The sequence below is a fragment of the Artemia sp. Qi Xiang Cuo genome, chromosome 3 (assembly GCF_049724085.1).
Source record: "Artemia sp. Qi Xiang Cuo chromosome 3, ASM4972408v1, whole genome shotgun sequence".
Lineage (NCBI taxonomy): Eukaryota > Metazoa > Arthropoda > Branchiopoda > Anostraca > Artemiidae > Artemia > Artemia sp. Qi Xiang Cuo.
In genome coordinates, this window is record NC_142796.1 from 42090154 (window position 1) to 42115730 (window position 25577).

General features: G+C 33.4%; 1 protein-coding gene across 2 annotated transcripts; it reads left to right on the plus strand.

Annotated features, from left to right (window-relative positions):
- The first annotated feature begins 5433 nt into the window (after positions 1–5433).
- LOC148954109 (uncharacterized) lies at positions 5434–24916 on the plus strand. 2 transcript variants are annotated; one of them, XM_089086923.1, is made up of 5 exons: positions 5434–5580; positions 8702–8877; positions 19202–19544; positions 22376–22580; positions 22968–24916. In XM_089086923.1, exons 1-4 carry the CDS (start codon positions 5459–5461, stop codon positions 22533–22535), a joined length of 801 nt encoding a protein of 266 aa, XP_088943049.1. In that variant the 5' UTR covers positions 5434–5458; the 3' UTR covers positions 22536–22580; positions 22968–24916. The 2 variants fall into 2 exon arrangements, with proteins under 2 accessions (XP_088943049.1, XP_088943048.1); XM_089086922.1 differs by having other exon boundaries at positions 22376–24916.
- Positions 24917–25577: the final 661 nt, after the last annotated feature.

Consider the following 25577-nt stretch of genomic DNA (forward strand, 5'->3'; position numbering starts at 1 on the left):
TATATATATATATATATATATATATATATATATGTATGTATATTGCAATACTTGCAATTCAATAGCATATTGTATCTGTCTGATTTTTATGCAAAGTAATAAAAAAAATGAAAATTAACGAACCATAGAGTAATGAAGAATTATGGTATGCAAAGTAATATTTGGCAGGGAAAGTCACTGTTGATAAATCGCTAGGGGTGGCACCGTGATAGCGTGATTTTCGGGGATTCGGGTAAATTTTTTTGGTGGTGACGCATAGATTTTCGGAGAAATAAACGAAAATTTGGGGATAGTGCAAGCCCTGCTTGATTTCTAATCAGGAAAATCGAAATACTAAACCAAACGAGAAGGAAAAGCTCCGACTTTTCGGTTTACGCAAAAAAGAATCGCCGCAAAATTAATTTAAAGTTGACCAAACGCCGCCGCCTTTGCCAGTGGTGGCGCGCCGCGGGCGCGCCGGCAGTGGCGTGACACTTCGGTGGCGTGCCACCGGGCAGCGCGTCGGTGGCGTTTGGTCGATCCACCGGCGCGGTGCCGGGGTCTATATATATATATCACGGAGAGCCCGAAGGCTTCGCCGCTGTGTCCTGGCGCTCGGTACGTGGCAGTTGGTTTGTTGTCGTTTCTTACTGAAGTTTTTTCAAAGACATTTGATTATTAAATCAAGTCTGATTTCTAGCAACGATATTTACTAAGATCCAAAGTTTTTGTTTTCTTTTTTAAGGTTTTGGAATTGTTGTTATCCGTTGTTAAAATATATACAAAAATTTTTGCAATTGCCAGTTTTCTGCTCTTTACGCAAGCAATTTAATGTATTTCAATAATGTGTTTTTTCAAAGATATTTGATTATTAAAGCAAGTCTGATTTCTAACAACGATATCTACTAAGATCCAAACTTTTTGTTTTCTTTTTTAAGGTTTTTGAATTATTTTTATCCATTGTTAGAATATATACAAAAATTTTTGCAATTGCCAGTTTTCTGCTCTTTACGCAAGTAATTTAATGTCTTTCAATAATGTGTTTTTTCACATATATTTGATTATTAAAGCAAGTCCAATTTCTAACAACGATTTCTACTAAGCTTCAAACTTTGGTTATATTTTCTAATGTTTTTGAAATGTTGTAATCTCTTGTTAAAATATATATAATTATTTTTGCAATTACCAGTTTTTTTGCTCTTTACTCAATTAAATGTCTTTTCATACTGATATCTATTCAAAGATATTTAATTATAACAGCATGTCTGATTTCTAACAACGATTTCTACTAAGCTTCAAACTTTGGTTTTATTTTCTAATGTTTTTGAATTGTTGTAATCTCTTGTTAAAATATATATAAATATTTTTGCAATTACCAGTTTTTTTGCTCTTTACTCAATTAAATGTCTTTTCATACTGATATCTATTCAAAGATATTTAATTATAACAGCATGTCCGATTTCTAACAACGATTTCTACTAAGCCTCAAACTTTGGTTTTATTTTCTAATGTTTTTGAATTGTTGTAATCTCTTGTTAAAATATATATAAATATTTTTGCAATTACCAGTTTTTTTGCTCTTTACTCAATTAAATGTCTTTTCATACTGATATCTATTCAAAGATATTTAATTATAACAGCATGTCTGATTTCTAACAACGATTTCTACTAAGCCTCAAACTTTGGTTTTATTTTCTAATGTTTTTGAATTGTTGTAATCTCTTGTTAAAATATATATAAATATTTTTGCAATTACCAGTTTTTTTGCTCTTTACTCAATTAAATGTCTTTTCATACTGATATCTATTCAAAGATATTTAATTATAACAGCATGTCTGATTTTCTAACAACGATTTCTACTAAGCCTCAAACTTTGGTTTTATTTTCTAATGTTTTTGAAGTGTTGTAATCTCTTGTTAAAATATATATAATTATTTTTGCAATTACCAGTTTTTTTGCTCTTTACTCAATTAAATGTCTTTTCATACTGATATCCATTCAAAGATATTTAATTATAACAGCATGTCCAATTTCTAACAACGATTTCTACTAAGCTTCAAACTTTGGTTTTATTTTCTAATGTTTTTGAATTGTTGTAATCTCTTGTTAAAATATATATAAATATTTTTGCAATTACCAGTTTTTTTTCTCTTTAATCAATTAAATGTCTTTTCATACTGATATCCATTCAAAGATATTTAATTATAACAGCATGTCCGATTTCTAACAACGATTTCTACTAAGCCTCAAACTTTGGTTTTATTTTCTAAGGTTTTTGAATTGTTGTAATCCCTTGTTAAAATATATAAAAATATTTTTGCAATTACTAGTTTTTTGCTCTTTACTCAATTAAATGTCTTTTCATACTGAAATCGATTCAAAGATATTTGATTATTACAACATGTCCGGTTTCTAACAACGATTTCTACTAAGCCTCAAACTTTGGTTTTATTTTCTAATGTTTTTGAATTGTTGTAATCTCTTGTTAAAATATATATAAATATTTTTGCAATTACCAGTTTTTTTGCTCTTTACTCAATTAAATGTCTTTTCATACTGATATCTATTCAAAGATATTTAATTATAATAGCATGTCCAATTTCTAACAACGATTTCTACTAAGCTTCAAACTTTGGTTATATTTTCTAATGTTTTTGAATTGTTGTAATCTCCTGTTAAAATATATATAAATATTTTTGCAATTACCAGTTTTTTTGCTCTTTACTCAATTAAATGTCTTTTCATACTGATATCTATTCAAAGATATTTAATTATAACAGCATGTCTAATTTCTAACAACGATTTCTACTAAGCCTCAAACTTTGGTTTTATTTTCTAATGTTTTTGAAGTGTTGTAATCTCTTGTTAAAATATATATAATTATTTTTGCAATTACCAGTTTTTTTGCTCTTTACTCAATTAAATGTCTTTTCATACTGATATCTATTCAAAGATATTTAATTATAACAGCATGTCTGATTTCTAACAACGATTTCTACTAAGCTTCAAACTTTGGTTTTATTTTCTAATGTTTTTGAATTGTTGTAATCTCTTGTTAAAATATATATAAATATTTTTGCAATTACCAGTTTTTTTGCTCTTTACTCAATTAAATGTCTTTTCATACTGATATCTATTCAAAGATATTTAATTATAACAGCATGTCTGATTTCTAACAACGATTTCTACTAAGCCTCAAACTTTGGTTTTATTTTCTAATGTTTTTGAATTGTTGTAATCTCTTGTTAAAATATATATAAATATTTTTGCAATTACCAGTTTTTTTGCTCTTTACTCAATTAAATGTCTTTTCATACTGATATCTATTCAAAGATATTTAATTATAACAGCATGTCTGATTTCTAACAACGATTTCTACTAAGCTTCAAACTTTGGTTTTATTTTCTAATGTTTTTGAATTGTTTTAATCTCTTGTTAAAATATATATAAATATTTTTGCAATTACCAGTTTTTTTGCTCTTTACTCAATTAAATGTCTTTTCATACTGATATCTATTCAAAGATATTTCATTATAACAACAAGTCTGATTTCTAACAACGATTTCTACTAAGCCTCAAACTTTGGTTTTATTTTCTAATGTTTTTGAAGTGTTGTAATCTCTTGTTAAAATATATATAATTATTTTTGCAATTACCAGTTTTTTTGCTCTTTACTCAATTAAATGTCTTTTCATACTGATATCCATTCAAAGATATTTAATTATAACAGCATGTCTGATTTCAAACAACGATTTCTACTAAGCCTCAAACTTTGGTTTTATTTTCTAATGTTTTTGAATTGTTGTAATCTCTTGTTAAAATATATACAAATATTTTTGCAATTACCAGTTTTTTTGCTCTTTACTTAATTAAATTTCTTTTCATGCTGATATCTATTCAAAGATATTTGATTATTACAGCAAGTCCAATTTCTAACAATGATTTCTACTAAGTTTCAAACTTTGGTTTTATTTTTTAAGGTTTTTGAAATGTTGTAATCCCTTGTTAAAATATATAAAAATATTTTTGCAATTACCAGTTTTTTTGCTCTTTACTCAATTAAATGTCTTTTCATACTGATATCTATTCAAAGATATTTAATTATAATAGCATGTCCAATTTCTAACAACGATTTCTACTAAGCTTCAAACTTTTGGTTCGTTAACTATAGTGTGGCTCGGACGTTGGATTACTGGGTGTTTCCTTTAATCTATGGTCAGAAAGAACATAAGAAACTGACAAAGCTTGGATCCTTAGCTCTCAATATGGCTAGGATAATTCATTAACGAAAAATTATAAAAATCAAAAATGAAAGCGATCTTCTTCAGTTAAAAAGAAGGAAGATCATGCATGATTATAGCAGCTATCAAAGCTAAAAAAAAAGGATGTTCATTAAAAATCAGAAAAAAGGTAACTACAAAAAATTAACAAAAGCATACAAATCAATATCAAGTAGCTAAATAATGATCTTCACTAACTAAAAAAAAAGAGCTAATAGCTACGAATATTTAATGTATAGTAAATATTCGAGTTCGATAGGAAAAAAAAAATCGAATTAGACCCCGCAAGGATTTTGTATCAGGGTCTTTTGTATTTGCATAGATATGGGTTTCTCAGGAATATTGTTGTTCCACTGACAATTAATGCCCATCCAAATTCAAAGATAAAGAAAAACAATACACAAAAATTAAAAAAACGTAAAAAACTTTCCTGTATATATCAATACCAACTAATTGACAAACTAATCATCTTCAATTTCTAAAAACTGATTATTATTTCATAACTCATTATAATTGATAAGAAAATGATCCAATATCAGACTAAATTAGGGTCTTTAATTTATGTTTTCTTTTTAATTTGTGGCTTACAGTTTAAATATGTTTTTTTTTTCATCATATTTAGCCTGCACTATCAAGCCTCAGGTGGCTTGATACTGCAGTGAGGTGTTAGTAGTAGTAGTAGTTAAGGCCTTATTCTGGAGGGCGGGCTACCGGGTTTGAATCCCACAGCCTGATTTTTTGTGAGACTAGTAAAAACGTAACAAAAATGTATATAAACGAATTTCTGATGTGTTTCAAGTTTTTTGCCTCCTCACCCCCCAAAAGAATCCTGGATGCGGTCTTAGTAGTAGTATTAGTTATAGTATTTGGAAATTATATCGGTTGTTGTTTATAGGTTTCTTGTAGGCATCTTTTTTTTCAAATTTTGTTTTTGAAAAAGTGCCATTTAGCTTCCACTATACCTCCCTGTCTGTGATAACACGAATTAGACGTTAAAAATATGACTAATCACTCCTTATTCCTAGTTCGCTATTCCTGGTTTTACAACCTTACCTAGTTCTTTTTTTTTAGCAATTCAACAAGCATTAAATGGCAAGAACATAAACCCTGTTGATCAGAAAAGACTTAAGAACTTCCTCGAACGGGAAGACGGCGATTTCAGTAGTTATACACAGGCTGAAATTAACCGACTTCAAGAAATGACGAAGAGAAAACTTTCAAAAGAAGAACGGGACGAAGAAAGAGCGCCTGTAAAAGCTCGAAAAACTGAACTGACAGAAAAATCTTGTTGCGTCTGCAAACAACCATATGATCCTAATAGGTAAGTATATTACAGTATTATTCTTGACAATTAGTTAAATAAGCTTACCAGAAAAACAAAAAAAGTGGCAGGTAAAAGTAAAAAAAGGCCCATTAAGACCAACTCAACTAAAGAAGGAGGAAAAGGGTGAATTTTCTCCCCTATAATTACCCGCAAAGCCCCCAAAAAGTTACGGAAAACATAATAAAAAAGTTATTTAAAAAACACTCATAATTTATGTCAAAAAAAAAATTGTAACCGTTATCTGGAACTCTGAAGGGGTTGTACTGTTAGCTTGTTAGAAGGTTGATAAACTGTCCCAGAAGACGTTTGTGTAGAAATTTTGTGGAAATTGAGGGTATTATTATCTAAAAAGTGTTCATGAGAGCGCCATTGTTGACCCTGTTTGTTCTTGACAACGGAATGGTGCGTTTTTCATGCTTTTTTTTAATAAAATGATATTTTTTATTTGTGGGAGCATGGTAACAAGTCTCTAGGGTCTTTTCTTCACTTACTCAACTCCTTGGATTCAAAACGGAAATTTACTTGGGAATTAGAGGTAGAGAGGTGTGTTCCTTTCTTAGATGTCTTCCTTTCTTTCAGAGCATATTTTTGAAAACCCAGACCATACTATTTTGTTTGATCAAGCTAACCTAATTTTGCATAATTAAGGTATTGTCCAGCACTACAGAGAAGTTGTTGAAATTTTTAAATACCAACATTTAGCCTAGTTCTAGCTTTGTACAGGGGTTCAGGTGATTTAAGAATAAATGAGTTGTATTTCAGTTTTCTTAAAAGAGAATCCAATACTTTTGTAGTCCTAGATATAAACCTTGTACTTATTTCCCAATCACTTAGCCTAATCAGACATATCAACAACCCCTTAAGTCTCAAAGAGTATCTGCAAAGAATACAATTATTAAAATCAGGAACCAGATGACATACCTCTCCAACTCATTCAATGCTGTTTTGTTTTATACAACTTATACAAAATTCGTTTTTATTTTATAAATTATACAGAATAATAAAATAATACAAAGGCCAAGACCTCCTCCAAAAAATGACCTGTGCGTCATATATAATATTCCAAACTGAAAAGATATACTATTTTATAAAATATACAAATTATTGTTGTTACAGCAACATTTGAAAGTGTGCTCATGTAGTGTGCTCAACCCCTCCCTCAAAATGTTTCTTTGATTTGTAATAAAGTAACAAAAGGGTATACTAACAAATTTTTGGTGAGGTCTATCAAGTTATTGTTTTAACAGCACCCCCCCCCCCCAAACAGAAATCCTTTATGTGGTATTGTGTTCGCCCAAGCTTGTATCTTTTCTAATTAAAAAAGAAACCTTAAATCTTCACACCTATTGGTCAATCATAAGTTTTTACACTTCAAAGATGAACAGTATTTAACTCAAGAAATTAGAGTTGCAATCGTGTATAATTTTGATTTTATTCACAAGTGACCCAGATATGACCCAAACACAAATCATTAAAAGCAAAGAAAAGTGGACTCATTCCTCCTAAATACAAACTTTGTATACTACTTAGGAAGCAGGAAAAAAGCTTAAAGAAATAAAATTGAAAGAGTAGAGGGAGAGAGAAATAAAGAAAGATACATTTTCAGTTTTTGGGAAGGGCGGATCTTTTAAAAAAGTGTGTATAATCAAGCATCAGTAGGACTCATATTTTTACAAGGGGAATGCAAAATTTAGATTTATTTAAATATCAACAGAGACTACACTGCCTTTCCATTAAAAATCAAAACAACAGATAGAAACTATTCTATTTTACTTGAATGAATTGCCTTGTTTTACCTCATTGTATATATAAGTCTTGGTTGAAGTGAGGACTGATTTAAAAACATTTTTAGTTTTAAAGGTTGTACTTTAATGTATATTTTATTATATATTTGTTTTTGTTTTGCTGAGGATGGCACTTGGATATAGGATTGAAATGTTCATTTGAGGTTAGACTTCTATTGTCTTACAAAAAAATTCTTAATGGCTCTACCTGTTGTTTGTGTTTATTGTAGATGTATATTTTGTTCAGTTACAATTAATTTTTTTTTATAATAATATTTCAACATAACCTGCTTCAAGACTTATGCACTTTCATAAGCAATGCTTTCACTCTTTTCATTATTTTTGAATGTACATACCCCCTTATAAGCCATGTTTTGCCTATTTATTTTCCTTCATTATTGCTATTAAAATAGATGCCCTTTAGCTTTTAACCCTTCTTTAAGTTTTGAGAATACAAAACAAGGTTGGATGGGGCTATATTTGGACTTTAAGATAGATGACGCAGTAATTCACACTGAGATTCTCTCAAACCTTCTTTTTAAAACAAACCCAAAATTCAGGTTTACAAAAACTTTGCAAAATAGCCCTTTTTTGAAGATCTTCCTTGAATATATCAGCCTGTATTGGTGAAAGGGGGGCGCCCATGGAAATCCCATATATCTGTCTATAAAAAATGCCTCTATAATGGAAGTAAAAAGAAGTTCTGTTACAATGGGCTGCAAGTGAAAGAAGTATCTGCTTCAAAAGAGTAGATTTTTCTGATGTAGATGGGTTAGAAACAAGTTTAAGCTCCAAAATCAGTTCTGTCTTTTGAGGACCAAAACTGGTATACATTGAATCTGCATTGAAACTGCCAATTCTTGTATTTGGTTTAACCAAAACTTGCTTTACCTTGGCAACGAAATCAGCGAATCGGTAGCTAATTGTTCATATATCTTAGAATCATTTATAATTTCTCGGACTTTTTTGTTGTAATTATATGAATCTAATACAACAACAGTATTGCTCTTAGAGGCTTTAGTAATAATCCTGGAATGATCTTTATTTAGTGCGCGTAAGACTTAAAGTGTTCATTTTTACTATTTTTTTTTTTTTTTAATTTGGATTATTAATATAAGGCGAATCCAACTATGTTCCAACAAAATTTGCTCGAACCTCAGCAATCTCTCCAATCTTCTCACGAGAGTCAGGAAATGCCCCCTTTGTAATCGTTATAATTTCACTATAATTTTGCTATTGAAAATCTTCAATCCTTTCTACCTAACCTGATTTTGCTCTGTTGCTCTCTCTCTCCCTCTCCTTCTTGCTCTCTGTCTGAATATCACTTATTATAGGTTCTACGTTAGATGTGACCTATGTAATAATTCCTGTCACGGTGAATGTGTATTCACCATGTCACACGGTTTAATCCAATTGGTTTCCCATAAAATGAGGAAAAAGGTGACTCCATTCATTTGTGACGTGTGCCAAAAAAGAGGTGACCAAAAAGAAGAAGAAGTCTGTTGCTTATGTAAGTTTTCCAAATTCCTAGTTTCCAAGTTCAAGTTGTCCCAAATTCCCAACCTACATAGATAGTTTTTTTCACATCAGAAAATGGTAGTATGCCAATCTTCAGAAAGAATTTTAGTGCCATTTTTGAGAAAAATTACGCATAAATATACATATATACGATCATTGTTTGTTCAATATATGCAGAATTTCGCACATGCATCACAGCGCCTACACAAAGAAACCTATCAGTCGGTAATTTAAAAAATTCAATTTTTAGTCCCTTTTTCTTTTTGTTTTGTAGTCATTTGTTTCTATCGCAAGATGGAGATCCAGGCGCTATAGATGGCCCCCTCCTGTGCCCCACTACCAAGAGATTATGCTGAATTCCTATCTTCTTTGGAAAGAATACTTAGCTAATAGAAGGGGTAAGCTTTTGTATGAACTGAAAGAGCATGTGTTGCTTAATTTGAAAAAGAACATGTCTAATGTCACCCTAGTTTGTCTATACTGCCCTTTTAAATCAATATGCGCTCTTATTTTTTGTTTGTTCTCTTTTTCGACAATTGTTTTTATTTGACTTACTTTTTAGATTTGTTCAGTTGCTTATATATTTTGTAGTTTTTTCTTACTGTATTGACTTTGATTAACTGACCTTTTTGCCTTTCAAGTTTGTATATACTTTTTACACTTTTTGTTTTTCACTACATTGTTCGCCCCTTTAATTCACGATGCCAGGGCTGCCACAAAGTCCCTAAAAGGCCCTAAAATCGAGTGAATGTCCTTATTGGTCCCCTAAATTGATAAAGGTCCCTAAAGTACCTTTTCTTGCTTTGGTTCAAGGCTACGAATCCTGAAGGCTACCAATATCTATGAGTATACGGTTTTCAGCACTTTATTTTGATTGAGATTCTCGGAACCTGTTTTGGCATGTCTAAGAAAGACAAAATTTAGCTTACATAGGTTAAAGCATTACTGTCTGGACAGATCAGACAAACTAGTCGCGAAAAGTCAATAGGCTCTGGAGTCAATAGGCTAGGAGGTGGCAAGGTTTGGTTAGCTTTGTTAATTGCTTAAAAAATTATTCACTTTGTTGCACACAAGAGAGAAAAAATAAGAGAAGGGGCTGTCCCCTCCTCAACACCTCGCTCTTTATGCTATTTAATAAAAAAAACAAGTTTTTTAAACTGAAAGTAAGGAGCGACATTAAAAAACGAACAGAAATTATTCCGTATATGAAAGGGGCTGTCCCCTCCTCAACGCCTCGCTCTTTACGCTAAAGTTTTTTATTGTTTTAAAAAATAAAGTTGTGAGACAGAGTCAAACTTTACCGTAAAGAGCGAGGCGTTGAGGAGGGGACAGCCCCTTTCATATACGGAATAATTTCTGATCGTTTTAAGTTTTAATGTCGCTCCTTACTTTCAGTTTAAAAAACTTTTTTTTTTTATTTAATTTCTGATCGTTTTTTAGTTAATGCAGCTTTTATTTGCATAAAAATTCTACTTTTCTTTTGCTAAATGGATGTCTTTACAAATTAACTTACGTAACTAACTTCTATATTCGTATATTTTTCTTCTGGCAAAAAATACAAAGTTGCAGATTTTTGCAGATATGAGCTTGAAACCTATGTAATACGGTTTTCTGATACGCTGAATCTGACGGTGTGATTTTCATTAAAATTCTTTCACTTGTAGAGGATTTTTCCCCCCTCTTTAAAAATCGAGTAAATTTTCTCAGGCTTGTAGCCTTTGATGAGTAATACTTAACTTAATAAAATTTATATATTTAGGATCAGCATTATAAACACATTCTTTTGATACATTTATTGACATCAAAATTCCGTTTTTAAAAGTTTCGATTACTATTGAGCCGTATCGCTTTTTTTTTTATTGTTTTTTTTATTACGTATATGTTATTACGAATATGAAGGGGTTCTCCCCTTAGTCAATACCACGCTCTTTACGTTAAAAGTTTAAAAAAAATTTAATTCACAAACCCCTGAATCACTAAGGCCGTTTAATTAGAATAGATAGCTCTTTTGAAAGCACTAAAAAAAACTGTAGCGTAAAGAGCGAGGTATTGACTTGGGGGAGAACCCCTTCACATACGTTATAATTTCTGCTCGTTTTAAGTTCTAATATTCCTTCTTACATTTCAGTTGAAAAAACTTGTTTTTTTTTTATTTAATTTCTGATCGTTTTTTAAATAATGCTTGGAAATCCGGCGCCCCCTTCATGGAACTGTCTCTTAACCCACAGAAATATCCTCCACGGACATATTCTCCAGAGTAACACCCTCCTCTAGCCCCCCCCCTCCAGAAAAAATCCTTCCTGAATATTGTTTTATACTTCCGAATAACCAAAAAATAATGCTGGCAAGTCCGGCGCCCCCTTCATGGCAATTTCCCTTCCCCCATGAAAACTTCCATCATGAACAGATCCTCCAACATAACCACCGACCCACCCTTCCCTCCCACTACCAGAAAAAAAACCTCCTGAACTTTCTGTATACTTCCCAATAACCAATACTATATGTTAACATTGGGTAAAGTTCATAACTTTTAGCCCTCCCTCTGGGAACTTCGGGGGATTAAGTCACCCTAAAAGATATATTTATCATATTTTCGACCATGCTGAACAATATGGCTATATCAAAAATTTGATCGGATGACTTTGGGAAAAAAATAAGCGTGGGAGGGGGCCAAGTTGCCCTCCAATTTTTTTGGTCACTTAAAAAGGGCACTAGAACTTTTAATTTCCGTTCAAATGAGCCCTCTCAAGATATTCTAGGACCACTGGGTCAATACGATTACCTCTGGGAAAAAAAAAAACAACAAATAAACACGTATCCGTGATTTTTCTTCTGGCAAAAAATGAACAATTCCACATTTTCGTAGATAGGAGCTTGAAAACTCTACAGTAGGGTTCTCTGATACGCTGAATATGATGGTGTGATTTTCATTAAGGTTCTATAACTTTTAGGGGGTCTTTCCCCCTTTTTTTTAAAATCTCAAATTTTCTCAGGCGCATAACTTTCGATGGGTAGCACTAAACTTAATGAAAATTATATATTTGAAATCAGCATTGAAATTTGATTCTTTTGATATATCTATTGGTATCAAAAACCCGTTTTCTAGAGTTTCGGTTACCATTGAGCCGGGTCGCTCCTTACTTACAGTTCGTTACCACGAACTGTTTGAAAGTTTGACTCAAGTAAGTATAAATGGAAAGGCAACACTGCATAAGAAATTATTCATGTACCAAATACTTGTAAAACAACTAACAGCTCATTGAAAAACCAAGTCGCCCTAGGCCAACACACCTAATGTTCCGCCCCCCCCCCTCCCCCCAATCTGTTCAGTTTTACTTTTTACCCCCTACAATGGAGTTCTTATTTCCATTCAAACATTTTTTATGGCGTCTTTCCAAACTATTTGGGGACTGCCTGATTTTCCTATGGCTCTAGATGGCCGATAAGTGCAATCTTTGGCAATTTATAGTCTTTTATCCAGAAAATGTGGCCCAAGCCCTTTAAGCCTTTCTGTCAATGTAGTCCTTGAAATTGTGATTGAACCAGATTTTTCGCTCAGAATATTGTTTGATGTATGGTTAGTCCAACCAGTACCTTCACACTATATATATATATATATATATATATATATATATATATATATATATATATATATATATATATATATATATATATATATATATATATATATATATATATATATATATATATATATATATATATATATATATTAATATATAACAGGGGTTAAGAAGAAAATACATATCGTTTTTAAAGTCGGTTTTTCTATATTTGGAATTTCTAAAAGTGTTAAGATTTAATAAGCTAAATAGGGTGATCAGTGACTCCTACACCAGTATTTTGATATTTGGAATTTCTAAAAGTGTTAGGATTTAATAAGCTAAAGAGAGTGATCAGTGACTCCTACATACAGGGCCTCAGTATCATAGACAGCGAAAGGTACCAGCCTTGTACCTTCTTGATGGTTACCACCACCATTAATCGGAATAAGTATAAAGTTAACCCTTGTTCCTCATCATTGGCGGAAATATTGTCTGCTGAGGATTCTTGTAAGCTGTTTGGGCTAACCATACAAATGATATATTACCGTTATATTACCTTGATAATACCTTGCCTGGGGAAAAAATTGCCTGTTACAAAAATAATAGACGATGCTTCTGGAAGATAATTCATCCAAAATCCGGTTATAATTTCGGAGTTTCTCTATTGGGCTTACTTTCCAAGTAATGCTGGTTTGTCTAAATGCCTATGTCAGCGTATTGTACTGTTTATTATAGTTTATTTTAAAGCATTAGATGTTCCTGATAAATGGAGAAGAAAAAATCTCCTACACTAATTATTGAAAGAAATGAGCAACATAACAGAAACAAAAAGTAAATAAATGTTCACAATTGTATTTTTGTTCTTATTGCTAGCGATACTTTGCCTAACGAAAAGTTCTTCGTAAGTTCCAGTCGAGGTAGAAAACATTGCAGTACTCCCTTTGCTTTGATAACACCATCAGAGAAACATCCTATCTTAAGTAAGATGTTACATCACATGATGTGATATGGTCTCACTGATTCCTTTAAAGTGCCGCAACAGTTTTCTGTCTTTTCTTTGCCCAAGAGTCCCTACAGACACTTATCAAGAACAACCTTTTTTCAACATAACTCAACAAACCATGGCCCCACAAATATTCCCTTCTTAATTTTTATTTCATTGATCTTTTGGATTTATTTTACAAATATACAAGTCCATGTGACATATTATCTTTGAATTTAGCGACTTTTCCTAAGACTCAATTTCATATACAGTGGAAATAGATATTTATTTTCGGGTCAAAAAGAGAAATCCCTTTTAAAAGTGACTAATTTGATTCACAGGGACTATGAAATGTCGTGTCAGAATCCACATCTACTTCTTATCTTATGCTTGTTTGGCTCCACTAACTTCTTCGTTCAGTGTTGCAAGGCACATGGGCCTGCAATAATTTACTGAGAGTTATAGGTCCTAACCTTGCCATAGATCTGCCTGTAACTGCAGAGGTACCCAAGGCATGAAGAAGGAACCACCAATATTCCTAGTGGTTTGCTGCTGCCAGCATATCTTCCCATAGAGGTTGCATTGATGCGTAGATTGGTCTGGTACGTTCGTCAAAGGGTGTTTCTGGGTCTGCCTCTGCGGTTAAAACCTTTAGGTTGCTAGTTTAGCGCTGCATTAGGTAATCGGAGAGTGTCCATACGTAGTACGTGGCCAAAGTATCTAACTGCAATCTCATATGAGATCTGTCACAAGAGGCTGCCCTGTCTTGTCGCGGATGGATTGATAAGTTATCCTCTGCTGTATTTGGATGTTAAAAATTCCTTAGACACGAGTCTTTGAAACGACAATTCTTCCCTCTTGTTCCTGGTTCAGGTACCAAGTTTTGGTTTCGTAGAGAACTGAAACAACGTTGCTATTGACAGCTATACCGCAGTTTCAACCGAAGAGAGAAATGTTGGGACAGCCCAACCTTCCGTAGTTTATTGAAGGTTCCATTAGTTTGACCAATTCTTGTGAGTAGATCTTTTGTAGTCAATCCAGTTTTATGAATTATACTTCCAGGGTATTTGTAACTGACAACTTGCTTTATATAGGTCATAAAGAAGATGGTAAATTAAATACTGCACAGTTTTATTTGTTTTAGAGCTGATTCCAGCTATTTTCTTGCACAGAAACAACAGTATGTTATGGGAACCAACCGTTCCAACGAAATCATAGGGACATCAAAGGACATGTTTCGTGATCCTTTCAACAAACCAGCCTGGAGTAGAACACATCTCAAATAGTATATATATCGGGCCCATTTTTTTTCTAAGTCACCAGCCTATCACCCAAAATAAATTTCATAGCTTTTTTTTTTTTTTTTTTTTTTTTTTTCTTAAATAAGTTAACGTCGTTTTTGAGACTTCAGAAGTTTCTTATTCTGTGATTTCAGAGTAAACTTTCCTCCTTGGCAAATCACATAAGGTAAAAACCTCTACTAAGACAATGATGTGCACCTCACAGATTAGAAGCTCTTTACTGCTGAGAGTGACGCAGCAAGCACAACCTAGCATGATACAAGTCAAAAATGGCTGATCAGCCTCCTCCTTAGTCTGGCGCTGAATGTCAAAATTGAGGATCAGGTTTCGAACTCCTTGTATATATTTTGGCTGTTCACGAAAAATTTAATTTGTAAAAAATAAACATAATTAAATAAAAAAACAAGTAAAGAAAAGCAAATAAAATACATACAAAAATCACGACTATACATATTTTCAAGTTTTTGCAGTTTTTTCAGTTTTGACACTGTTTTGGCTTAGTTCTCTATTTAATGTATTCACGTTTTTGTCTTTTGAAGTTGTTTTTATTTTTATTTTACCGATTTTCCATTCTCCTGATTTTTTTTTAACCAGATTTTAACATTACCTTTCCTATTTGTTTGACTTCATCCGTTTGTGGCTCTTTTTGGTTTTCATTCTTTGTACTAGTTTTTTCTTGTAATTTTTGCTTTATTTTTTAACTATTGGGTTTGGCAAATTGTGAAATTAATCTGATTTATTTAAGTTTCATCCATTTTATTCCGCTATAACTTAGATGATTAAGTCGAATTTTCTAGGTTTTTTTTCTTGATTTTCGTCTGAGATAAAGTGAAAATTTTGAAGATTTAGTCAATGTTTATGTTTCTATAAATATTATCAAAAAGTAATCTAAAAATAACGAATCTCTTTGCAATACAGAGTACAAGGGACATTCAAAATATACGCGGATTTTCTGTCATGTATTGGCGATCATTTTCAGGTTGGGCTAAGATAGAGGTAGGGTTTTATCCTAAGTTATCTCATAAATCTTTTTTCTATCTTAGATAAAATAAAAAAAAAACAAGTTTTTTTTTACTGAAAGTAAGGAGCGACATTAAAACTTAAAACGAACAGAAATTATTTCGTTTATGAAAGGGGCTGTTCCCTCCTCAACGCCTCGCTCTTTACGCTAAAGTTTTTTATTGTTTAAAAAAACAAAGTTGTGTGACTGAGTCAAACTTTAGCGTAAAGAGCGAGGCGTTGAGAAGGGAACAGTCCCTTTCATATATGGAATAATTTCTGTTCGTTTTAAGTTTTAATGTCACTATATCTTGGTATCTAGGATATTTACTCAACTCTGCAAGAACTGCTAATGGTTAAAAGCACTGCTAATTCGTTGGTTATTTGTCCTGAATTTATGTTGACGATCCTTGTGTATTCAATTCAGATTCATTCTTCATCCTGCTTTGAGATTTTTCTTCTTCATCTGTAAGATGTACTTTAATAGCTTAAAGTAAAGAAAAAAGAAGGAAAGATCAAAGCAAACATAAAACAAAGAAAAAAATGAACAACAGGGAACTTAAAGGAACACATTTTTAGTAATTGAAGTAAAACTAAATATATATAACAAGAAGTACAATTTTCTAGTAAGAGAGTTATAATTACTGAAAAACATATATGTTAATGACAGCCCAGATATTTTAACTTCACATCAACAGATATGAAGCTAAACAGTGAACAAATACAATTGCTTAATTTAGTCTATTTCTTTTTTCCCCGTTAATAAAGGCTTTCAGACGTGAAGTCAAAATTCTGCAATTTATTAGTGAATATATTTTTCGGATATTTTTTCACTGTCTTAACTAAAAGTTGCAACAGTTCTTAAGTAAATTTATTTTATTTATGCAAATGGAAGGCTGAGTGGCATGAGAAATTACTAAAATTCTTAGAAAGCTATTTAATTTATTAGAAGAAAAAATAAACAACAAGCAACCAAATATATAAAAAACAGATAGTCATTAAGCTCTAGCGAGCCTGTGCGAAAAAAATACGCAACAAATTCTTCCATAAAATAAAAAAAAGGAAAATAAAGTTTAGTTAACAGAATTTGACCTAAGAAATGGATAATATATTGATTAATAATTCAAAAAGGTTTGGTTAATTTGCAGGATCAACGAAATTTTTTAGATATTGGCGTTCTTCCTGCTTGTTTTCAGTATTGATGCATTCCATCGATCCATTATCGAGCAGATAATTACCTTAAAAGTGACTAATAACGCTGGCTAGTAGCATTTAATTTCCTCTTAAGCTTGAGAACAGAAATATGTGACTGTAATATAACTTTTTAGGTTCAAACACAAAAACATTCTAACAGAATTTTTCTATAAGCCATGGTTGCTGAATTCAAATTTTGATATTGAATAATTTACGAATCTGGATTGTTTTGATCAATTTAAAACTAACACCCCAACACGATCGATACAATACACTCGAGATGTCCCTGTGTTGTGGAATGGAAGTGGCTGTCTTTGCCACCACATGCTTCTTTCTCCATCTCAGTTTCCGGAAAAGAAATTCTGTTTTTAGTAATGTCGGGCTAGACCTTTCACGAGTCTGCCACATCTGAATTATCCGAGTCTGCCGAATCCTCATCTGCCACATCCTGCTACTAGCAATACGCAAGTAGAGTGATTTCGAGCATCAGAAGCTACCATCAAAGCTCTGTATTGGATTTTGAGTAGCGGATGCTTTTATACGTTTTGACTGCTTTGACTTTGGGCTGCTTTGGGGCTCTTTCTCGTTCCAATATGCTAAGATATTCGATACCAAAAGCATTGTTCTTTAACGAAAAGTAGACTTCAAATTTAAACCTTAAGACGAGCACGAGTTAACTCTTATAAGAGGTTAAACTTGAAACAAACAGAAATTAAAACTAATAGAAAGAACCGAAAGTAAGTGTTGTGCTACATCCCCCTCAAAACCCCCAAAATACTATTAGCATTGTTTTAAAATAGATATGTTTAGCTTTCAAAAGTACAGTTTTTTTTTGTTAATACAATAAGTGATTACCATTCCAAAATTCGAATTCATCAAATGTCGGTTTTTGAAAATCGGAATATCGACCATAGAGATAAAAATATCAAAACATCGATTGAATTCTATAAATCAATGATTGCACTCTGTAGTTCAAAAATCGAAATTTATCATAAGAGCTTAAAAATTAATTTGGCATAAACTCTTTTGTCGACAAATCAGCATATAGTTAACGCAGAAACTAATCAAAATGGGTAATATTTTAAGCTTTTTTATTTACACTTTATTTGATATATATTATTATTATAATATATAATATTCTTTTATTTATTATAATATTTTACGCTTTATTAGATTCTTTTCTATATTGCCCGAATACAATTTAAAACAACATTAAAAAAAAAATTGTTTAAACGTCTTTTCTTTTCTTTTTATTATACAGTTTTATTATACAGTGACAATCCAATTCTACCATGTTGTTTGCTTGCTACTATGAAGAATAAAGGAATTATTTGTTTATTCATATAAACACATTTATCAAATCAATAATGTAACATCCTAACCCCTTAATACGCTCCTGTGCATGTCTTTCTACAGTTCTATTCAAATATAGAACTGTTTACCCACACACGAGTTATTCTCGCTGTGGGTCATTAATTTGATAGTTTTGTCCAAACTTTTTTTATTGATTAATAAAAAACATGAACTTGATATAATTCAGCCTAATTCAAATATAATACTAATTATACTAAATCAAAATTAATTTAAATTCAAATATATTTCAATTTATATTTGATATAGTCTTAAATACATTGCAATTTTAAATAGAATTTTACAGATAATTATAATAAAACTAATTCAAATACAATTCTGAGTAACAAGATCCCCCAGTTCCTATTATTTTATCAGTGCAAAAAATGTGCTGCCATCTTTGATCTTACACAGATCCAGCTGCCTAATCTTATTGGCTGGAAGCCAGAACAGATTATTTTTAAGGCCCATGTTTTCCAAACTTTAGTGATGAATCATTCAGATCAATTGTAAGAAGAGGGGTAAGTCGTTAACCCTCTCGGCCATCTCTCCCACCTTACGTTTCTTTTTCTTTGCACTTTTAACTCCCTGATATGATCCCTGTTAACACAAGCCAGCACCTTAAGAACTGGGTGATGTGATACATGGCAAATAAACTATAAAACAATTCTAGACTACTAGCACACAGGGGGAGGGCAAAATTTAAAAAGAAACTTGAGAACAATTTAGGGGTCTTAGATCACAAGCCTATGAAAATGTTAATTTTATCATTTTATGATTCTTGAAATATAATTTTTATTAAAATTAAGTAAAGGGCTTAGTTAATAAATAAATTTTGTTAAAATTTGAAAGGGGTGTTGTCCCCCAGGAACGGTGGGGGACATTTTGTTAGTGTTCAAAATGTGTTCATTCTGTCTTGTTTTTTAGCTGCCAAACTTGCCGCTGCTCAAGGCATATCTGTCACTGCTTCACCAACTCCCGCACCTCCTGCAACGGTAGCTCCAGTTATTATATCAACACCTGTACCAGTAGCTATGGCAACAACAACCCCAGCAAAAAAAATCGTACCAGCTGCTGCAGAACCTGACAGATACGAGGCAGAATCAGCTATAACTGCTGTTGAAGAGCCGAAAAGGGTGGAAGAGGAAAAGAAGGAACAACCCAAAGAAATGAAGAAAAACGAGGAAACAGAGTCAGTTAAGCCGGGTGTTCAACAAGACACTCCGTTCCCAAGTGTTGTTTTAAACCTTCCTGTTGCTGGCACTCCTTGGTAATTCCTTTTTTTGGGTCATTCGTTTACACTGGGCATGTGGACATGTGCCGTGGGTACTTTTTCGGGTAGGTAGGGTGTACTCTAGTTGAATATTGCAAAATACTGTCGGCACTCTGGCTTCCACGATAACAATTCAAGTTGTGTGTCTCCTTCACAAATTAGTGGAATTGGTTGACCCACCTCCTCTAAGAAGCACTCTAATAAGTTATTAAGAAAAACGCTAAATTTATGAATATTTGGAAACTTATGAAGGCTTAACGTACCTCTAAATCTAACATTTATTCCAACAACTTCGAGAAGTCAATCTCTATCCATATCCGCTCTTTGTTTCTTAAGAGAAATAATATTTGGAAAGATTTCAACATTAAGGACTTAGATTAACCTAACTTAGATTAATTAAAATTAAATAGTTGCGGGCATCAACCTCTTTTTGCTTGTCTAAGAAAGACACAACTTTACATGGGCTACAGCGTTACTGTGTGGACAGAGCGGACAGACTAGTATTGAAAAAGAGTAATCCCCTTTGCTCTGTAGTCAATAGGTTAGGAGGTGGCAAAGCTTGGTTGGCTTTGTTTATTAAATAGAAAATTCTTTTCTGCACATGGGGGGAAAAAGAGAATGGATCGAAGTACAAAGTACGAAGGAGGTGGGATTCAAACCAGGTTTCATGCACGATTTTGAGCTTACATACATTTTTTGACCATTAGACTACTTCCTACCGCCCTTTTCTATTTGAAAACATTTCTGGTTATAGCCTATACATTTTTCTACTAACTTCTTTTCTTTTTAAAGTTTAGGGTTTGAAGTTTTATTTGAATTAGAATGTAAAAGTGCAAATTCTGTGAGATTTGGTTGGAAGAGAAAGATGCAACAAGACACCAAATGAAGGAGTGTAGGGCCGTTCCGGGAGATATGTTCTCTTTCTATTATTCTATCTGCAATACATCGCTTGTCTGCCATAAGGGCTCCTACGTTCTACTGCAGAACGCCAGAACTGCTGAACATAAGGAGATTGTTACCATAAAGCCAACGCCGAATTAGCTTCATCTCTCGGCAGCATCTTCCATGGAGAGAAGCGAACCGGAAAAACTGCCCATGCACCGAGATGCTTACGTAGTGTTGGATGAAATGCCAATTGCAGAAATTACATTGACTCTGAAGATGATTTGAGTCTGACTATTCTGGAAAATTCGTTGACGGAAAAGCAAATGTATATGAAAAAATGTTCCGAGGTACAATGGTCAAAAACTTTTCCTGTGGGCGAACTAAGTTCGCTTATTTTTTAACCGAAGCTCGTGGATCTTATTTCGGAAAAACGACCCTTGATGAAGTCAGTAGACAGCAGTTGTTGAAAACGTTAACTTTTCTGCATCTTGATGAAGTTTCAAAGCCAGTTTCTGCTTACAGTTTATTATACGTTGCCAGGAAGTTACCCATCGAGACGCAAAAAGACATGTTAGTTGGTGAGTTTGAGCTAGTCCAGTTATCTGGACTTCCTTCAGAGCTGGGAAGAATCGACAACAAGTGAAACAACGTGATCCATGGATGGAAATATCCAAACTTGTCTGAAGTCGTAAAAAATGCTTTGACCATTTCTCACGGGTTTGCCAGGATTGAGCGGGGTTTTTCCCTTTCCATGCGAGTTCTCAGTGAAGAAAGCTTCGATGATTGTACGAACTTTGAATGTAAAACTGTTTGTGATACATAGGTGGGGCAGATTTGGAAGACGGGCGCGAAATGTTACTGTCTCTGAAGACTTGATAAAACTGGCCAAATCCGCTAGAAAGAGCTATGATTTGTACCTACAGTAGGAAAAAACCTTGAAAGAAAAAACTGAGAAAGAGCGGCAGGATTTGGAGGCAAGAGAACGGCTGAGAGAGCAGCAGCTCGCTAAAACCTCTTTGAAAAGACAGACAATAGAGACTCTCGAAAATCTCTCAAAGAAAAAAAAAAGAAGCGTTTGGCACCAAGGAACAGGCCGCAGACTAGTTACTGAAGAAAGCTCATAATCGGCTAGGAAAATGCATTGAAAAGAAGGAAATGATCAAGATACAGTTAGCGCAGGCTATGATAAATAGAACTCAAAAAACCAACAGCAGTTATTGTGCTCTAGCTACCGTACCCTTATCTGTTTCATAATATTTTTGCATCTAATTTTTTTCATTCTAAACTAAAGTGCTCATAAAAAAAAGAAGAAAAAAGCTACTCCCATGACACGATAATTCTCAGGTGGTCGGTTACTTAATTATCATTTGTCCTCTGTTCATGGAGAGATGTCTGCAAATGATCATTCCTATTTTGTTTTCTTAGTCAAGTGTCATTTGCTGTTGTGTCAGTGCTTTTTCCTTCAAAAGCTTTCTAAAAATTGAGTTTTGGGGTCCATTTTGCTTCCAGAATGGTCCCTAGAGATATCCCTCTTTCTTTTAAAAAGAGGTCCCTATGTCCCTATTTTGCACCACTTGAACCTGTGGCAGCCCTGCGATGTTGATTTACGACAACATTGATCTTTTTTGTATAAGATTTATTATTTGCCAAAGTAATTATTGAGTTTGAAACTTCTCCCTCCCTCCCTTCCTCGTGAATGTTTCATGTGTGCACCTAAGGCAGTAACTACACTTTTCTATTTAATTATGTGCTAAATTGATTCTTTCGAATCACTATTAATGTACTTTGGTATTTTTTTTTAATATACTACCCTTGGTATCGCTATTATTTGACCGCTGAATAAAAATTTAAAACTTTCCAAATTTTCGCTGAATAAAATCCCTATGGTTTACCGTCTATCCCTATGGTTATTTTTAATAATTATTTTTTTATACTTTCTATAGGTCTGTCGTTTGGACAGTAGATGGACTAGTATGGTTCTGGAATCCTTCAAGCAGAATCATAACTAGAATAAGACCTCCTGATTTACTAGATAATCCTGAAGTTGATAAACTCGTTGCCCACGCTGGTGCTGGTGCTTACCAGGCTGTCCACGTGCTGTAAAGGCCTTACCAGGTATTAGGCCTACGTGCTGTAAAATCTGTCCAGGTATTTTTTTTTCAGCTAAAGTTTTTATTTCAACTAAAACTTTATTTCAACTTTTATTTCAACGTTAGTCCAGTAAAACTAACGGCCATAGAGCATTGCGCAGTTGCACACCATCTATTAAAGCTATTGAACAAAATTTTTTTACTGAAAGAGGATACCTAAGGACAAAAAAAAATTTTGCCTGCATTTTAATCTTATTATGAGAGTTGCTGTAGAAGTGAATGAATTGTCACATGATTACAAATTAAACCTCTGACCTCACTTTATTTAGAAGAATATAAGCCAATTTAATCCAAATGTAAAAAGTGACAGAAAAACTTAAATAACCTATGTGAAATGTTCATAGCTTAGCAGGAAAGAAAAATTAAGCCTCTGAATTTTTTTCAGGAGAAGCTGATTAATACAGTTTTGATGCTGAACGATACGCTTAATTTTGCCTTATAGTGATTACAACCATGCCTGGTTTGAGCCATAAATGCGGAAACGTTTTATCAAAGTCGTTGACAATATCTTCTACATCTTATGAAGTCAGTGTACATCTCTAAATGAAGACAGAATATAGAGATCCACTAAAGTCCTTTTAGAAGCAGATTTATCTCTACTAGGGTGGTAGATGTTGCATCTCAACTAGGGTAACTCACTTAAAATTTTGGTGGGTAATCTCAAAGTATGCGTATATGCATATAATTATCTGTATATTATATTGCTGTATATATTGATATTTGCTGTATATTACTTTTCTGATTATTGTTATCAAAGGTCTTTTTTTGGATTTTCAGTTACCATTAGCACGAGTCGCCCCTCTTTTACAGTTTGGCATCACGTAGTGTTTGATATTTGTGATGTTAGTGAGCTCTTATGATCTCTTGTCAAATGCTGTGGATAATTTTATGTTGCGTTATATTTGAGTATTCATACTATATTATGATGTTTCTTTAAATACATTCTTATACTGCCATATGTAGATTTATTTACCGATTTAGTTTGAAATAAATTAAATACCTGTCGTGAGTGTTCAACTCCAACAGATCTGAACAATGGCTTTAAGGTGAAAGAAAGAGCCACCGTGGCCATTGAGGCACCAGCTGATAATATGTCAGCGATCAATCTATGGTCGTGAAAATGATATGACACAAAAACCATGGTAGGAAAGTATAGAACCTTAAGTATAGAAGTGTAGATAGTATAGAAGCGTATAAATTATGCGTGTTTTTTAAATACCTTTTGTATCATGTTTTCCATAACCTTTTTGGGAGCTTTGCGCGTATTTATAGGGGAGGGAATTCACCCTTTTACCACCTTCTCTAGTTGGGTTGGTCTTAATGGGCCTTTTTATATTTTCACCTGCCACTTTTTTTTGTTTTTCTGGTAAGCTTATTTAACTAACTGTCAAAAATCATGCGTAATGGAGGTTGCCACTTTAGAGCTCAGCCCCTTTTGTGTTCAGTTGCAAAACGTGCTTAAGGAGATATCATTTTCTAGACATCCATCATTTTTGATCGATTTATCAATGTTTTTTTTTTTTAATTGGGAATCGTGATTGGTTAAAAATTAATGATATCCAGACTATACACATATGAGAAAATGCTGCTTAAATTATTGAAGGATTTCTTGGGTGTTAACCAAAGCAGAAGCTTTAACAAGAGTGGCATAAAGGAGGAGTCGTTGTTACTGTCCCTGCCTCAGACAGTAGTAATAGTTTAATAATAGGCTTATGTTACTTTATACGCAGATATTAAATAAGCCGACGTTGCAATGCCACAGCAAGCCATCAAACTTTCCAGCATGGCTGTTAATTTTGCACCTTCGTGGTCTGTGGGTATTCGAGCTATTGGGAACATCATTAATGAAATTCCAGTTGGATACGAAGTAACAAAAGCTGATAACAGTTTTAGAATAGGCTTATGTTACCTTATACGCAGATGTTAAATAGGCCGATGTTGCAATGCAACAGTAAGCCATCAAACTTCCCAGCATAGCTGTTATATTACCTTATACGCAGATGTTAAATAAGCCGATGTTGTAATGCCACAACAAGCCATCAAACCTCCCAGCTTGGCTGTTAATTTTACACTTCTGTGGTCTCTGAGTATTCGAGCTATTGGGAACATCATTAATGAGATTCCAGTTGGATACGAAGTAACAAAAGCTGGTAATAGTTTTAGAATAGGCTTATGTTACTTTATACGCAGATGTTAAATAAGAAGATGTTTCAATGCCACAGCAAGCCATCAAACTTCCCAACATGGCTGTTATGTTACCTTATACGCATATGTTAAATAAGCCGATGTTGCAATGCCACAGCAAGCAGGGGGGTCGTTGGGGAATGGCAAGGGGGGGGGGGCAGTTGCCCCCCAATAATGTGGAGAAAAAATATTATACATCCCATGCCCTTTGATTATCCAGATATAGACCCCTCTTGCCCCCCTCCCCCCCCCTATAGAAATGCTGGAGAATCGCCCCTGACAGCAGGCCATCAAACTTCCCAGCATGGCTGTTAATTTTGAACCTCTGTGGTCTCTGAGTATTCGAGCTATTGGGAACATCATTAATGAGATTCCAGTTGGATACGAAGTAACAAAAGCTAGTAATAGTTTTAGAATAGGCTTATGTTACCTTATACGCAGATGGTAAATAAGCCGATATTGCAATGCCACAGCAATCCATCAAACTTCCCAGCATGGCTGTTAATTTTGTACCTAAGTGGTCTGTGAGTATTCGAGCTATTGGGAACATCCATGGGCGCCCATAAGCTGAATTCCAGGGGGGCAAAACTCGTCTAATTGGCACTTTTAATGCTATATAATAGAAATCTCAGAAAAAAAAATATAAAAATAAGGCAGCATCATTGAGACAGGGGGGGGGGAGAACGCCCCCCCCCCGCTTTGTTACAAAGTAACCAAAGCTAGTAATAGTTTTAGAATAGGATTATGCTACCTTATACGCAGATGGTAAATAAGCCGATGTTGCAATGCCACAGCAAGCCATCAAACTTCC